General features: G+C 38.8%; 1 protein-coding gene across 3 annotated transcripts; it reads right to left on the reverse strand.

Annotated features, from left to right (window-relative positions):
• Positions 1-674: 674 nt before the first annotated feature.
• morc2 (MORC family CW-type zinc finger 2) lies at positions 675-17,508 on the reverse strand. Of its 3 annotated transcripts, none has more exons than XM_085294273.1 (29): positions 17,367-17,508; positions 16,903-16,989; positions 16,641-16,795; positions 15,511-15,564; positions 15,362-15,396; positions 15,194-15,262; positions 14,989-15,079; positions 14,790-14,898; positions 11,868-12,027; positions 11,665-11,776; positions 11,068-11,193; positions 10,904-10,983; positions 10,736-10,818; positions 10,393-10,478; positions 10,053-10,193; positions 9,809-9,963; positions 9,297-9,425; positions 9,098-9,203; positions 5,941-6,073; positions 5,739-5,822; positions 4,608-4,859; positions 4,255-4,491; positions 3,623-3,736; positions 3,287-3,344; positions 3,076-3,214; positions 2,812-2,979; positions 2,618-2,711; positions 1,665-1,853; positions 675-1,563 (listed from the first exon to the last, which is right to left on the reverse strand). In XM_085294273.1, exons 3-29 carry the CDS (start codon positions 16,706-16,708, stop codon positions 1,495-1,497), a joined length of 3,141 nt encoding a protein of 1,046 aa, XP_085150399.1. In that variant the 5' UTR covers positions 16,709-16,795; positions 16,903-16,989; positions 17,367-17,508; the 3' UTR covers positions 675-1,494. The 3 variants fall into 3 exon arrangements, with proteins under 3 accessions (XP_085150399.1, XP_085150398.1, XP_085150400.1); XM_085294272.1 differs by having other exon boundaries at positions 16,903-16,986; positions 17,367-17,481; XM_085294274.1 differs by lacking the exon at positions 3,623-3,736 and having other exon boundaries at positions 16,903-16,986; positions 17,367-17,480.
• Between the last annotated feature and the right edge of the window lie 113 nt (positions 17,509-17,621).

The following is a 17,621-nucleotide window of genomic DNA, read 5'->3' on the forward strand; positions in this document are numbered from 1 at the left end:
TTTATATAAATAAATATGTGTGGGACTAATAAAGGTTATCTTATATAAAACATCCCTTTTAGTTATGTTTTTTTGTAACTGCGTTGACGAGATGACTCAAAATAAACAAAGTGTTTACGTTCATTGTTAATTTTTTTTTAAAGCCAATGAACCTGTTATAGTTCATGAACGCTAGCTTCTGCACCTCCTAGCAGGTGGCAGGAAAGGAAAGATTTTAGTAGGAAGTGTTCTTATGAATCATCTGAGCTTTCAGTAAAAGCCGACGGTAGAAACTGGTGGATACCTGGACTCTGTTGTGTGTACTATTAGCCAAGCAGCTTCCACAACATACTAAGAGATTGTGCATCCAGTCAGGTTACCTTCCACTGTGAAGCTGGACAGACTTGTAAGAATCCCTGTAAGAATTTTCTGCCGTTTAAACCTTGTGTTTCATGTCTCATTTATATAAAATAGATCCAAGAGTAGAAAAATCGGATTGAAAATGGATTGTTTGTAAAGACAAAGATAATCCACAGAACACAGGGCTCTAAGCACTACCAACAAAACTAAATTCAAGAATATTTACTGTCATGGCGACAGAAATCCCTTCCTGTAACACTATAATTTACTTAAGCCCAAATGTAAAATTTCCCAGAACAAATACTTTATTAAACACCACATACTGACCAACATAATGTGTTGCTGAACCAGTTTTATTGTTCCAAGTAAAGGTTTGTCAAAAATACAGTATCCTTTGTTCCAACGAGAACATAAAGACTGAAAGCATGCACCGTTTAATAAAACATTTCCATGATGGGTTAAAAATCTGTTCAAAAAGAAGGACAGAGGCACTGAATAATTATTAAACAATTCAGCAGTTAACCTTTTTTTTTTCTTCCCAAAATGAACACAGAACAGTCAAAGGTTAAATGAAGAAGGAATTTAAAGGAATAATAAATGTACTGATATAACCCAGTATGTAGCTCCTGTTTATGGATGGGGAATATCTCCCAAACATAAAAGATGAACCCGGTTTTCTGTCCAGGTTGGAGAACACTGATGTGTTTTTAGTGTGCAAAAATAAAAATAACTGTGTAACTACAGGCTGCAATACAGAACAGAGACGAGTTAAGCCCAAGTCTTTAGTGTGAAAATGTCACCTGACAATGGACCAAAATGAAGAAATGTAGTTTGTCACAACAACAGTTGACTATATAAAAGAGCATACGCTGCAATAAACATACAAATTATTTAACAGCTTAACCAGGATAGCATGTTTTAAACATAGATTAACAGATGTAAGAGGGTAATAAAAAGGGACAAAATAAAACCACAGGCCCAGAGGCAATCGACAGTGAGAACCTAAAAATACAAACCGGTTACAAACTGATTCAACACATGGAGGGATTAATGAAAACAAACCCCAAATATTCACACATGAGAGTGGGTCCATGGAGACTTGAAATGATGACCAGTTTGTTAATGTTCACATCTTTCATTTGATTTTGGTTTTCTTTAATCACCCTTTGTAAGGAGGTCTTCTATGTAAGCATCAAGTTCATCATCTGTGTTTATGTCAATATCCTGTGGGAGGAAAAAAGGCACGATAATCACTCACTTTCTGCAAAGGGGGGGGTTTATCAACAATGTGCACATGATGAGGAGCACAGATTAAGAAGTATTACCTCTTGTACTTTCTGCAGAAGGGCCACAATGTTTGTTCGGAGTTTCTGTAATTTCTCGTCTGCCTCCTTTAGTTTGAGCTCAGTGTTGTTGTTTTTCTCCTCCACAGCTTTGGCCCTGGCATCAGCTCTGCTCTGGTATGAATTACACAATGACTGCAGGCCCGATTCATACTGCTGGAAATACTCTTTCTATATGCAGGAGGCAAAAAAACAAAAACAAATCAGTGGGAGAATTCAACAGAATTGGCAAGAAAACACAGCAGTTAACATCTTCACTTATAATTTCAATGTTAATTTGTGCACTATTGCCATTGTTAAATAACTATCTAGTTATTTAACAAGTTTTTTTCCCCATCTAGTTTCATCTCACACTAAAAGATCAAACTATTATCCATCTAGTTTCTGGCACTTATCCAGCAAACTAAGCAGAGATGACCAGCCTTAACTCCTTGGCCAACTCCTCCAGCTGGTCTTGTGAAACACCGAGGCATTCCCAAGCTGCAGCGGAACCCTGCACACTGCAGCGGAAGATCATTTTCACTACAATCTAATTTTTCCATCAGACTTGTGGACACTGATGAGGTGTGAAAAAGTCTGGCTCAAGTGTCAAAGATGGTGATAGGTAAGTAGACTGAGCAGACATTTTGGGTTCCCAACGATGGTCAGTTCATTTACAGTGACCTCCATCAATTTGAAACTTTGTGGGAACAGATCAACCAGTAAATTCAGTTCTACTTTCACTCTTTCTTCATCACGCAAGACTGATACAACAAGCACATGATCCCAGCTGCCATAGGGTGAGAGGCATGGTGAATACAGAAACAGACAACATTCACATTCATATTTCTTTTTGCTGTGCTATTTAAGCTTCTTTTTCTTGCATCTTTCTGCTTAAATTTAGCATTCTGCTTTTGCTTTCCGTCACAAGATAGAAGAAGCTTTTATTATCTCACCAAAGGAAAGGCAACCAGCTCCTCGGCTGTCATGCTATTAACATCGTCCTTTGGGATCCGAAAAGCAGGAGGAAAGAAGTAACGCAGCATTGTTCTAGAAACATCAAGAGCACGATAAACACACAGCAGTTATGAGAGTTACAAGACTTCAATAAAGAATGATAACAACATTGTAACCATTGTAACCAGCTCACCTCAACATGGTGACCAGGCTGTCAGTCACCTCTCGGCTGGTTCCTGGCTGAGTAGTGTCTGGCTCCATGGGTGCCGGACCCTTCTCGGTCTCCTGCTGGGTGTCAGGTGTCTGAGAGATTGGAGATGGTGGTCGCATCAGCCGGACTTCATCGCTACCCTTAAATACCCTTTACAGAGAGATCCATACATGTATAAGATTCGAATCACCTGCCATGTCATCAAAACATGTTTAGAACGCAACATTCACACAGACTGCATCTTACCATCGATCTTTAGGGGTGGACCGAGGTACGTAGTCAAATTTAACTTTCCAGCGAACACTTTGTTTATTCGCCTCAACGGCGATGACTTTGCCCGTATACCACTCCTTATTGACACGTACTTCGACCAGCAGACCCTTATCTGGAGAAGAAAATACTCATTTTCCAGTTCTGTATTTGATTCACATCAGTAGAGAGTGGACCATCATCTCACCTTTCTGAGCATTTTTAGTGTCGTTTTCTGGTTCCTGTTGTAGAGCTTTATCAGGTGCCTGTAAAAATACAAACAAAATATGACCACAACAGTTTGAGAAATCACTGAAAAGGCAGTCGGGTTAGATACAGTCTTCAACAACTTAGAGGTTGAAATGAATGGCATGCTTGGTTATAAAGAAACTGTTATATATTAATAAAATGATTGGTTTTGTTTTGAAAGAACCGTTAATCTACATGAGCTGAAAAAGTAAGTGTTGATTGTTAGAAGTTGTGAGAGCAGCAGGCAGCCCAGCTTGATTCGACAGTAGAAGAGAGAGGGACCCAATAAAGCTACCTTTTCTTTAGCCCCGTGTGTAGAAACGGATTTAGGGGCAGAGGATGGTGTTGTTGGTGCCTGCCGTGTAGGGGCAGACACTCCTTTCTTCTCAAGTTGAGAGTGTGTTTTAACCTGCAAGGTCAATAGCAAAGGGGTTCTGATCGGAGGTTCAGCAACCTGATGGACCACCCAGGTATGTCCATGTTCCCTTAGTGTCTTAAGCAGAAGTCTAAGATACTTTAATTGCAGCTACTTTGTGTTCAGACACCATAAAGTAAGTGAGCAGTATGAGTAAAGCTTTGCTCCAATAAGCAGCTAATTAATTTAAAACTGACAGACTTTACCTGAATTAATGCAGATATCATAATAATGTTGAGCATACAATCACTTCCTAGTCCATTCATTACCTTATCCACATCCTGAAATTTATTTCTCAGAAAGCAAAAGCGGGAAAATGCGAGCAAAAGCAAAAGTCCTTTGAGCAAGCTGCACGCTGAACACGCAGGATTAAGGTTTGTGCAGAATTACTAGTGCTCTCATTTCACACCCCAGGTTAATCATCTTGTTTTGATGTGCAGTTGTTTTTCAGAGCTGTAATACATTTTCAGCAGTTACAAATCTGCACTACAGTTTTTGCCTCTGTTCTTTACCTCATCCAACTTTCCACGTTTGGGAGGTGGGGCCTTCTCTACGACTTTGCCACGGTTAGTGGCAGCTGCAGCCATCTTGGATTTTTTTGTCTGTGGTTCTTCTTCACTCTCCTCGCTGCCTTCTTCTTCTTCTTCTTCCTCCTCCTCCTCTTCTTCTTCCTCACTCTCCTCCTGCTCTATTATTCTCTTGCGCTGTCCAGCAGCTGCTGGTTTGGCAGGTGAAGCTTTGGCAGATGCCTATATGAGGAGACAGCTTTCAGTATTTTACACTGCTTTATGGTAGGATTTGTACATGAAGCCATATGAAATACTTTTACAATAAAACCTTTTGTTAAATCAAACCTGTAACATACCCGTGAGCTGCGGCTGGGTGGAGGTGTTTTGGCAGTAGCTTTGGGAACAGGTTTTGCTGCAGATGGAGGAGGTTTTGCTGCAGCTCTGGACCTGGATGGCTCAACCTTTGGTGGAGTTGGTGGTATGGCTGATGTTCGGGTGGGCCGCTGAGAAGCACTACGTCCTGGTGGGGCACTTGGGGCATTTTTGAGGTGAGCTGGGAGTGGTGGGGAGCGTGGGCGTGCAACAGACCTTTCAGAAGACCTGGTTGCCTGAATTGTTAACATGAAAGGACACAAAACTAGTATTTGAGTATGATAATGAATACATTTGAACAAAGAGGAAAAAAAAAAAAAAAGGAAAAAAGGATCACCATCAACAGCAGTGTTTGTCTTTAGTCTGACCCTTTTACAGCGCAATTAAATTGTTTAAGACTGAACACACAAAACTCCTTTTTTAAATTTTCAGTTCATATTTACATAGAAAAGGAAACATACAGTTCATCCAGAGAGTATTCCCAGCATTCCACTTGTTCTACATTTTGTCATGTTACAGTCTTATTCCAAAATTGATTGGAGTTTACCAAAAGACATCCGAAGGACTCTCAGACGATGAGAAACAAAATTCAAAAATAAATCTGTACCAAGGATTGAACTCTTTGGTCTGAATGCCAAGTGTCATGTCAGGAGGAAACCAGGAACTGCTGTATGGATGGCCAGTACCATCCCTACAGTGAATCGTGGTTATGGCAGCATCATGCTGTGTGGATATTTTTTGGAGGAGAAAATTGGAGATGAGTCAGAGTCTTGGGAATGCAGTGACATAAAAGAAATCCTTGAGGATAACCTGCTCCAGAGAGCTCTGGACCTCGGACTGGGGCGAAGGTTCATATTCCAACAGGACAACGGCTCTAAACACACAACTAAGTTATTGTGAGTAGAATTTTGAGGTAAAATAAATAAATAAATAATTGAATCCATTTTGGAATGAGAGACAGAGACAGAGAGAGAGAATAGAATGGTAGTTTTCCTGTTATTCCTCATACGTGCAGTGATATTAAAATCAGAAATACATATACGATATGCCGAGAGTTAACTAGTAGAACTAGTAGAAAGACAAGACAGTACAGGGAGTTTTTTGTTTGTTTTTACCTGAGAGGAACTCTCTGTTGGTTTCATGCTAACCTCCAATGGGAGCTTTCTTACATCTGCTGCAGATTTGATGGTGTTGGTTTTCTGGCAGGGAACAAACAGAATATACATATGCTGTGGTGATAGACACAAACAGAGAGATTTAAAAAACAAAAAACAAACCAAACACAGACACACAGACAACAAGAGTTGGACAGGATACCTGCAAGGCCTCCAGCTTCTCCTGCTGCTGTTTGATTTTCTCTGCTAGCTCTTTTTGTTTGTCTTCAGCTGTTGGCTTATCTTTCTTCAAAACACCAGATGGGAGATTCTGTTTCTGTTCAGGAGCGTCACATCTGAAAACAATTTCCAAACAATATATAACAATATGTAAACAATTTATATAGAACATACAAAATATATTACCACACTAGTAGGTACTTTCTCATGGCATAAGCACTTCAGCTAATACATTATTCAAAGTTCTTTTGTTGTTGTTTTTTGTTTATTCCTGCAGAATCTCCAACTTCCGGTTGGATTTGAACTCCTCAGTGCATAGGGTTTTTCTTATCACTAGAAAAACTCAGAGAGGAAAAAAAAAAAGTGGTATACTAAATATACCCTGACATTTTGGTCACATTCGTGACTGCACAACAACCTCATCTGTAGGCACAAGAGGCACCTGTGGCAAAGGTGAAGCCAATGAAGATTTGCTTTAATATTTACACTTATAACTGAAGTGTCATTTATAACATCGGCTATTTGGAGGATACCATCAGACACCAGTACCTTCAACTATGGCACAGTTGAAGAGCTGACATGAACGATATGATGATATGAACAGTGTTACAAACAAGCTATTTAACAAACCTTCCACTCCCAGATCAAACCATCATATTCTTCCTGCTGCTGCTTTGTCATGAGAACTGAATGAACCCAGAATCTCTATTTAGGAACATCAGGACAGGCTCATCATTGCTTCATAACTACTTCATTTTTTTTTTTTTCCTTTCTTTCTCCAAATTCTTTTTTTAGGGCAAATTTTCCACAAAAATGCAACACATTCAGTGTGTATATATGTTGGGATCCGTAAAATTAGGAATTTGTGTCGCTTTTTGGCTTTAATACTTTAAATAAAGTATTCTTATAGGGTAGAACAGTCACTGCCGGGAATAGCAGAAAAATTTGTCATATGGTGGACTACAGAGAGATTTCTCGTGCTGGTAACTGGCGAGTAAAAAATATATCCGACGAGCCTCTGATGGAGGATTTTATCTTCTCCAGTTTTAAGAGTCCTAAGATATCCTGTAGCCAGACCTTAATTAATGGTGGCTGAGATGATTTCCACAACAACAAAATTCTTTTCTAGCGATGAGAGAAGCAAAGGCAATAAGGTTATTTTGAATAGCTGTAGTATGAAGGTTATTTGGTGGTTTGCCAAATATAGCGATATGTGGAGTCGGAGTCAATTTTATACCCAATATATCCAAAATTATTTTGAAGAATTGATGCCAAAATTCAGACAACCTAGGGCACACCCAGTGAGCATCAGTTACATTTATCATCAAATTTATCTGGGTATAATTTTGAGAGTTTTTCTTTACTGTAGTGTAATCTGTGGAAAACTTTAAATTGTATTAATGAAAGATGAATTAATGGCCCAAGTATCATCAATTTCTGTTAAGACCATGACCCTCTCCTAAGTGGAGAACAAGATGATCTTTATAATAGAGATGGCACGATACCACTTTTTTATGTCCGATACCGATACCGATATCATAAATTTGGATATCTGCCGATACCGATATGAATCCGATATAGTGTTTTTTAATCAACAAAACTGTTTTTTAAAATATCTTGCTGCATTTTGCAAGTCTGCAAGTTCATACTCAAGTTTAAAACAACAACTACACTAAAGCTATTCTGTTATACCTGTATACAAAAAAAATATTTCATAGTTCAGCAATACTGATCAATCTAATAAACTTAGACCTACACCATCCTCCCTATTCTGGTATTTTAAAGAGTACTTAGCGTAAATATTAAGCAACCTAACTAATAGGGTTCCAACTCCCAGCAACAACAAAAATAAATAAATAAAAAATAGGGAACCACCCCTCACGCTCCACCTCATGATGCTTAATCAACGTAATCAACCTTAATTTGATGCAGTGTGAAAAAAAATGCACAGAAATCAATTATTTTTCAAGAAATATTAAATAGATTCAACATCTTTCTTCAACAAAATTGCAGACTGCACAGATGGTACCTTCCCAAAGGAAAATGTACTATAGCTTACTAGGGTATATATATTAGACTTAATAGTCACTATATACAGTAATTGACTTCTATTCATTTTACATCAAATTAAAACTTTGGGTGTCAGATAATTATTTATTAAAAGCTAGACATTTTAAATGAGAATAAGAAAGAAAAGTATGTCTTTGTGCCCCCTTTTCCCAGTTAATGCCCTATCGGCCCCCCTGGCTAAACTTTGCTAGATCCGCCCCTGCACAGTTACCAGCCGTCAGCTACGTAGAAAAAGATCCTGGTGTAGAAAGTAATATTAAATAAATTGTAACAACAGCTTATCAAGCTTAAACGTGCTGCTGTTGTTCAGCCGCTGGTTTCCTCTTTCTGGCGCAAAGTGGACCAAAAACAAACAAGAGAGACTCACAACAGAAAAGCCGATCAGCTGATCATTAGCAGTTTCACGATTGAAGTAGCAGCCGGAGAGCGAGAGGCAGTCGCTCGTTAAGCTTAACGTGGGAATGCTTTACAAACATTCAGAGATGGACTTACACACTTGCTTTACTTCTCGCGGGGATAACTTTGTCGGAGATGAAATGCCAGGTTGCTAGCGAAGCTCCAAATGCTATCCAGACCACAGACAGGTCCCTCATGCCACAGCTGCTCTATCACGTGATGCATACTGCTCCGACGTTCTGAGGCGAGTAAAGGCGTGTTGCAAGTTTTGTGAGGTGCTTTCGTGATATTTAATGGATCGGATTACATTTTTTATTTTTCTCCGATATCCGATCCAGTAATTTAGGTCAGTATCGGACCGATACCGATACGTAATATCGGATCGGTCCATCTCTACTTTATAACATCCACTCAGTAGTTTAATGTCAGCTTTATTTATTTTAGTTGCTAAGATCATATCATCACTGTGCTGCTGTAAATATTTCTGCTGCTTCTGAATAACAATTCAGTTGTATAATTTCATTATAACTCTGTTCTAAATTATACTAAAAACTGTTTTTTAGCAATCAAAAATAACCAATAAGTTTAATTAGAAACTTGATAACCGTTTTGCTTAATGAGATGAGATAAGATAAGAAAATGAAGTTATCTGAAAAAGCTCATTGTGTCAGTACCTGTCCTGAGTGCTGTCAGGGTTCATGAGACACACCCAACTGTCTGGGTAGCGTTTGTCCACTGCATCCATCTGGAAAGGCAGCGTTCTCCATTTTAAACATTTATCTTAAAAAAAGAAGAAAAAGCATAATCAGAGAGTGAGTTTTCTGCAGGAAGCTGAGATACTGCATGTCCTCTAAATGTGTGTGCTCAATTTACCACACTGAATAGTAAGTGGTATCTCCATGGCACGGCGTCTCTTGTATCTCAACTCTGATGATGGAGGTGCAGACCAGCTGGCAGACAGATATCCAAACTCATCCCAGAACTTCACTATGCCTTTCTGTGCTGCATGACAAACACAGATGCAGATGTGAGATCAGTTGATACAGTTGCAAGTCATTTGCTATAATTAAAATAAGTTGAACCAAAGCTGAATTTTTATTTAGGGAAGGAACCCTTAATACAGCTAAAATGAAACTTATACTTCACCTCTGACTCAAACATTTCTCAATCCAATATCACAGGTACCGGTAATATCACCTTAAAGCTCCAGCAGCTGGTAGATCAATAATGGTGATTACAACTGTATCTGAATTGTCTAACACTCTAGCAGGATAATGTATTAATCATGGAACATGCTTAAAACTCCCAGGAGTATGGGGGGTATTTTTACTTGTAATTTGAGGTGCAGCAATAAACAGAAATCCAGCAACTTCAGGGAAGCTTACCAATGTTTGTGTCCTTCCAGTACTGAGCCAGATGCTCCCCCATGGATTTTAGTAAATGTCGATACTCTTTAGCATCCGCAAAATCTTGTTTGTTGTGAGTAGGCTCTAGAACTAAATATGGGACATCCACTACTCCAACTACACCACCACATGCCCTAAGACACATGAACCAAATAGTTTAAAATTACAACTTAATCACTTGCTCATTTCCTGCCATTTTTCACTTTTAGTGCATTTTACTTACATGCCTCCCTCCAGTTGAGGACCAGTCTTTTCATACAGCTTAATGAGACGAGAGCAGTTGTACACAAACATCCCATCCAGGTCCCTCTGTTCAATGTTCACTCCAAATATAAAATTCAGCTCCTTGGGCTCCTTTAATGCTCTGAAGAACAAGGAAGAAACGTAGATTGGTAAGAAATACATTTACATAAAATTTAGATGCCAAATAATTTGGTCGGCAAACAAAATTAATGTACAAATCTTATTTTGAGGCATTTTTTAATATACATTTCCAGCCAAACAAAGGAACAGAATTTTAGCAGCCTACAATCTATAAAGTTTGCCATTTTTGTTAATCATACTTTTGTTTGGCTTCAAGAATCCTTTTTTTCATGTCAGCATCCCTTCGCAGCATCATGGCTGCATCTTGAATTTTTCTCAAAATTGCCTGATGGAGTAAAAGGAGGGAGACAAAGAAGAAATTTAACGTCATCGTTTTTTGGTTGTGAATCAACCACTGAATCATGTCAAAGTACACCTTTTCTTAAATTTCCCTGTTTCTTTAATAATTGAATAATTAAAACACTTTGATGCGTTTGTCATTAACTGTTGCTATACAACTAAACTTGCTTTGCCCAAAACCCGTTTTACATAAACACTACACATCTGCACTTGACAATTAACCAAAGGTTTTCCTTAGCTTACCCGTGAGTCTTTTGATAGGTCCTCTCCTAATCTGGCCTCCAAAGCCATGCGTTTACTCTCTGCCTCTCTGGCCTTCTCCTCCGCTGAAATATACACCACATATTATTCTCACATGAACTAAAGCTAAAGCAAACTTTAATTAGCAGGATTAATAACCCACTATCTCACCAATCTTTGCAAGATGATCAGCTTTCTTCACTTCTTGCTCAGCACGGGTCTTGAACCGAGTTGATGAGTATTTATAACACCTTTAAATAAAACAGAAAGTCCAATCAAAGTGTGAACACTGGAATAAACAAGTTACAGAGTCCATATGTGCGTTACTATATTACCTTGGTTTATAAAGACAGCACGAAAGTCTCTTAGTCCTGACTTTATGACCCTGGATAAAAATCCTCATGCGTGGGTCAATGTACAAAACAGCAGCGTATGCCCTGAACGATCTTCTCTCTGGCTTCCTGTGAACAAGAAGTGGTGCATTAGACATGCTGTCATCAAACTATTTTTACTTTGTGGTTTTCTGCCTCCTCCAACTAGTCAACTTGCAGGGCTCTACCTTTAAACAACGATAAATGATCAATATTAAGCTGAATCACTATTAGCTTGCCAATAAAAATACCCAACTCAAAAATACCCAATATAAATTAATATTATAAATTCATATGCTAATGCCATAGAGATCCCTTGCTATCCCCTGTGGATAAACAACACCCCCCAGCACAATCAGCAATTATTTGTGAAGTGAAGTCATTACAAACATTTTGATTTTGAAATTTGATCACCATTAAGTTTGAGTTCATCCTCCAGTCCAGCTGGACATTTGATGAAATTTTAAACTGGTTTCTGATACTGAAGTAAAAACCACCAAAATCGTATCTGTGAGCCACAATAATAATGACATCATAACTAACAGTAACAACTGTACTTACACTCCTTCAGCAGGTGTCCCAGCCATCAGTATGTCCTGGTGATCCGTTTCTACATCCAGCTCTGGTTCTCCATTGTCCATCAGCTTCAAATTATAGATTATCACTAGCGTTCCTATAGATAATATAAAATACCACACCAAAAGTAAGTAACAACATATCAATTTGTCAGTTCCTTACATAGTGATGCACATTTAAATGCTTACCGCTGTTGCCTTCTATTTTGTTGAACTGCTCCATCAGCTGCTTTTCATTTTTAAAAGGTGAGTATTTGAAGATCAGTTCGGTCTCTATGGCGTACTTTTCTGGATCAGACGTCAGCGGCTCCTTGGTCTTTATATCCCAGGAAGGAAGAGGCACTATCACCTGTAGAGGGAAGGGGATGAAAACCCTAAGTAACCCAGAGCAGTTAGCTTTCCACATGTTTTGGAATCTGACAAATGTGACCTTAAATCAGTTTGCTGGAGAACCACGTGGTTTCCAAACTACACACATTACACCATGCCCTTATTTGTTTAACAAAAACTAAGGCAAAATGCAGAAGCACTGTCTACTCCGATTTTAGAGCCAACTTTCAGCATTTCAATCAGGCCGAGATCTGAACTTTGACTGGACCCTTCCAACACTTTGATTTGTTTCCTTTTTTTGTCATTTGATTGTAGATTTGCTGCCATGCTTGGGATCAATATCATGTTAAACGACCCAGTTTCAACCAAGCTTTATTTTTTGGAAAGATGATCCTAGAATACTTTGGTATACAGAGGTCACCTCAATGAGCCCGAGATGCTCAGGTTCTGTTGCTAGAAGACAAGCCCAAATCATCACCCCTCCACCACTGTGCTACGCAGTTATGAGATCTTTGTGCTCATATGCTGCATTTGGTTTTCATTTGGTGCTGTGTATTATGGTCCAACATCTCCACTTTACTCTTGTCTATCCCAATGACATTGTTTCATAAGACTCGTGGTTTCAGATGTAAATGTGCAAATCTAATCTGAGCCGCAATGTTTATTTGTTTTGTTTTGTTTTGTTTTAAGAGAAAGGAAGCTTTGTCCTGGTATCTCTTTCAAACGGGTCATACTTATTTTGTCTTCGTCTAATTGTCTGGTCATGAACTTTAACATACTCAGAATCTGAGATGTAGCTCTTGGTTTGTTTGGTTTTTTGCAATTTCTGAGGATTTCATAGTCTGACCTTGGTTGCAGTGTAGTTAGTTTCTCACACACTGCTTCTGCATTTTTGCTTAGTTTTTTTTTTTTTAAAGTTTAATATAACATATGTTCAATGTCATATCATATAAATGCCTTGAGGCGACTTTTGTTGTGATTTGGCGCTGTATAAATAAAATTTAATTGAATATGAGATGAACATATTTTGCCCATCTGAGGTTGTATTTAGCTAATTTTACGACCGATTGATTTTTTTTATTATGTCCTGATGCACAAAACTTTACAAATGAAAGTGTATCCTTTCTTTTTCACATAAATGTAGATCACTTTTTTACATCCAAATCAATTATATACAAAAATGTATCACTGAGCCACAATTAGTAATCATTTCATCCGTTGTTCCAATCTTCCATTAGGCCAGTGGTTCCCAAACTTCTTTTGCTAAGCCCCCCTTGTTTAACAAGAAAAATGCCCCCCCTCCCCCCCGCGCACAAACACATCCTCCAACCACATACACCCATATTTTGCACCATTGCGGTTTATTTCACACCTCAAACATTTAGTAAACAATTAAGCAAATACAAGTAAACTGCAATAAATTACAGGTAGCAATAAACTATTAACTCTTTTATGCTACGTCTACACCTACACGGGTATTTTTGAAAACGCAGCTGTTTTCGTTCACACGTAAACGGCGTTTCGAATCAACGAAAACTGAGATTTTTTTAAAAATCCTTTTTTGCATTTACGTGTGGACGAGGAATACAGAGTTCATCACGCAACGTCAAAGGTATGTGCCTTTTTTCAAGTCACGCTGTGCGCCACGTTATTGTTTACATGAGATGAATTGCAGAATGGCACATAGACAAAATACTGTTAATCTGACCATCTTCAGTTTTTAAACGCTTACATATACACACGCAGTTACTGTCCCTCCATTTACAAAGGCAGAGGCGTCACGGTGTAATTATTTTAGTATTGTAGTTGTTTTTTCCTGTGTAATAATATTCAACATTGCTATCAATACATTTTTCAAAAAATGCCTCTCTGTGCAAAATGGGTTCAAAAACATAAACAGCTGTGGGATACTGTTTGTCCGTGATTTGAACCAGGGAATAAATCGTGGCAGGATCAGCCTGATATTATTTGTATCCCACTGTAACTTTACTGTATAAGGAGCTAACATGTCAGGAGTAGTTAGTCATTATGAGAAGTGTTTGTGAACTAAAAATCAAGAATGTGGGATGTTGTTTGTCTGTGATTTGAACAGCCCAGCGCTGCTCCCGACGAAGGGAAAACCAATTCTGCAGGGAGACCTACCTCGGCACTTGTGCAGGTGAAACCAAAGGGAAGATATGCTGCACCATATTTTCTAGTCTTTGGCTTGGAAGGAAGCTGGTTTGGAAACATGCGATGCTTCATCTCCTGCTTTACGTTTGTGTGGGCGCCCCATGCTAGCAGTGTCCAAGCGTTTTGGGTTTTTTTTTTTTTCCCTTTTTATTCCGTGCCCCCCCTGCAATGGCTCTGCGCCCCCCCCTAGGGGGTGGGCCGTACACTTTGGGAAGGTCTGCATTAGGTCTTGATTTATGCTATAAGATATAAGATTGTTGATATGTCTGTGACAACCTTTGGTGTTTTAAATTTATTTAGAAGTTATCTAAATTTTAATATTACACAATTTGCATTTTGCAGTGCTGTCAGTTTTTGTTCCATTCTTTGTATTTGTCCAGGGATTTACAGCATTATTCAAGTAGGCTGCTGTAAAATTTCAACATGTTTCTGAACTGAGCAGAGAGCACGGAGTACTGTTCACACACACTGAAAGCACATACAAGCATGAACACACAGGTGTGAATATCTAGACACATATTCAAAGTACACTTTGAAATGAATGTGTGGTGAGTGGCTAAAGCGTATCTAACAAAACTCGTCTCTAAGCGTTTCATGACTGCCACTGACCTCATCCAGACCCTCCTCTTCATGGAAAGTCCTCGACAGGAAGAGGCAAGTCAGCGTGTCGTTCTTTTTTGTGAACAAAATAAAGTCTTTTCCGATGCGCATAGAGCCCCTGTGGAAACACACAAACTTCGTAAATATGGAAATGCTGGTGTACCAACTTCGTGATCAATACCAGACAGGAACTGGAAAAACAACTCACGATTTCAGTCCGTTTCCATACTGGCCAATCTGAGTGGACTCAGGAGACCGTTTGTTTGACTTTCCAAACTGAATCACATGGGTTGTCTCACCTAAGAAAAAAGCAGTTTAAGGACACAAATTATACACTGTATGTAACCATTGGCCTACAAAAACAACAATAACCTTGCTTTAAATTTGCTCTTTGATCATTTAGTCACACTTACTTGGGTCCATCCCAGTACCATCATCCAGAAAACAAAGCATGTAGCCACCCCTCAGCTCTGTTTTTTTTTCTGTCACACAAGCAGGAAGTCAAAAGACAGATATGAAAAACATTGACTCACTGGATAAGTTTCAGTATATGAAATTGGATATTTTACTCTGAGGTCTACCTGTGTAGATGTCTATACGTGTGGCATTAGCATCTCTGTGAAAGAAATAAAATATATGAGATTTTCTAGATAAAAGGTATCAGGTTAATGCAAGTTTTCCCATACTCGATAATTTATTTAAAAATTGTGCTGTGAATCATAACAGGTACCTTGAATTGTCCACAAGTTCTGCCAAGGCTCCAAATAAGAACTCATGTGTTGTCCTAAGAGTTAGACCAAATATTCCATTAATAGAGTAAAAACTGACAAGGGAAGCTCATTAGAGAACAAGGACACATGGGAGATGCTTGGTGACAGCATCTGAACTCCACAGATAGCAAACATACGATTATTATTCTGTTATAAAAACTGTTATTTCTCAAGTCTGCTGACACGTGTCAGCATAAAATGAAGAACTATCAGTTAAGCATGCATTTCCTGGTTAACTGTAAAACTATCTGTTCAGCTTCAAGGACTGACTATCCACAGTTCACCTGACAGCTAACCACTTAAAATGAATTATCATTATAACAAAAAGAACAACCAAAGGGTGCTGCGACCTACTTTGAATATAAGCCACATATACGTTGAACATTACATACCACAGAAGCATATACCAAACTTGTCTTTTTTTTCCTGAGTCATTACTGATCAAACTGAGTGATAAATGTCTGCAAGCAGCCAATATCACATGATTTTTTTGACAAATAACTGAAGCAAGCACATTTAGCTTCATTGCAAAATTTGTGACGTGTCTATACTCTGTTCTGAGCCTACACCGTCAATTCCACATATTATACACAAAGGCACTATCAAGTTCAGAAAATAAAAATAGCTGATTATATCTAACAAATTTATTATAACGTTGATGTGGGAAACTGGCAAACAAATTTTCCCCCCTTGTGACAATAAAGAAAATGCATAACAACAAAGAGCAAAAACAAAAAGAGTAAAAGAATGGTAGCAGCATCAGCTATTAAAATAAAAACCAGCATAGGTTTTGAATTGTGAATGCATACAGACAGAATGGAAAGTATTACTCATGGAAGGTAAAGTTGTTTTAAATATAAAATGACATGTAGCAAAATGAGGGAAACGTGCTCTAATCGTCTTTCTGGACTATATCTTATTTTCTATTCAACAACATTGCTGGGCATCTTGCAAAAATAAGTAGGTGAGGTGGTGCAGTGTATTGTGTGTAGGTGGTTGCTAAAGTTCTATCTTTAAGGCTAACTAGCTGTAACTCTGTGTATCGTGAAGTTCTTACGGGCAAATTAATTCCCAAAAAGTTGGTACTTACGAATTTGTGTGCAGGTATTCAAAGGTGAGCTGAGCCCTGCTCAGGTTGCTGTAGCTAGAGTAGGCCATGGTCACTCACGATTGTTAACTAGGTACTTCCTGGTAACCTCCACGTCTTCTTGCTGACTGACCAAGCCCTAGTTCAGGGCTTTCATTCTAAAAAAGGAAAGAAAAGATCAAAAATACTGTTGATTTGCCTGCGTGTATCTTCAATCAATTCACTGACATAACGGAAATGACATGACATTAGCTAATGTTTATACCTTAGAACAAGTCAGAGGAGACACTCCTGCGTAATTACAAGTCACCCCGCAGGTGAAGGTACCAGCAAGTAACACGTGGGAGGCCTGCTGAGGAACAACAAAATGTTAGGCGAAAAGAGCGTCTTTAGGCACGGCTTGAGCAAGGAAGACATTAACGTGCATTCGTTTAAGAAGAAGTCAGACCCTTGCCTCGCTGGGTTACTGTAAAATATGACTAAGTCATCTTTGGTTAAGAACATGACATCAACAGTTCAGACGTTTTGCTGCAACTGTTATTAACGGCATGCTAACATTAGCAGCTAGCCGACATTAGCGCAGGAATGTTTATGAGGAAACGGTAGCTAGCTAGCTTTACTGTAGGAAGATGAAGCTAACGTTAGCCGTATCAATTCCTTTCTGCCAGACATTTTCAGATGACCTCGACTTTGTACGCTATAGTTAGTCCAAATACTTCATAACGTTACGTTTTGTTTTCCTTGACATAAAGCAATCCCCGAGGCCGCGAAGAATCCAACTACCATCAACGTCGATGGTTGGTTCTCTAGTTTCCCCTGATCTGCGCTAATCCCGCCTCTATTTTTCGATAATCACCCAATAGCTGTGGACAATAGGAAGGCCCCGCGTTATGATTCTAAACCATGATTGGAGGACATCTCGTTACGTAACAAAAGAACATACCGGTGAACCAGTCTGCTGGCGCCTAGAGAGACCTTCAGAAG

Source organism: Mchenga conophoros, linkage group LG12 (genome assembly GCF_057382185.1).
Source record: "Mchenga conophoros isolate Kocher_MC1m ecotype Shallow Benthic linkage group LG12, M_conophoros_male_GT1.1, whole genome shotgun sequence".
In the NCBI taxonomy this organism is placed as follows: domain Eukaryota; kingdom Metazoa; phylum Chordata; class Actinopteri; order Cichliformes; family Cichlidae; genus Mchenga; species Mchenga conophoros.

Coding starts and splice junctions, on each gene's coding strand:
- morc2 (XM_085294273.1), bottom strand. CDS start 16,708: ATGGCCTACTCTAGCTACAGCAACCTGAGCAGGGCTCAGCTCACCTTT. Junction 9,426..9,808: donor CTGGAAGGACACAAACATTG/GTAAGCTTCCCT, acceptor TTTGTCATGCAG/CACAGAAAGGCATAGTGAAG. Junction 6,074..9,097: donor CCTGACAGCACTCAGGACAG/GTACTGACACAA, acceptor AATTGTTTTCAG/ATGTGACGCTCCTGAACAGA.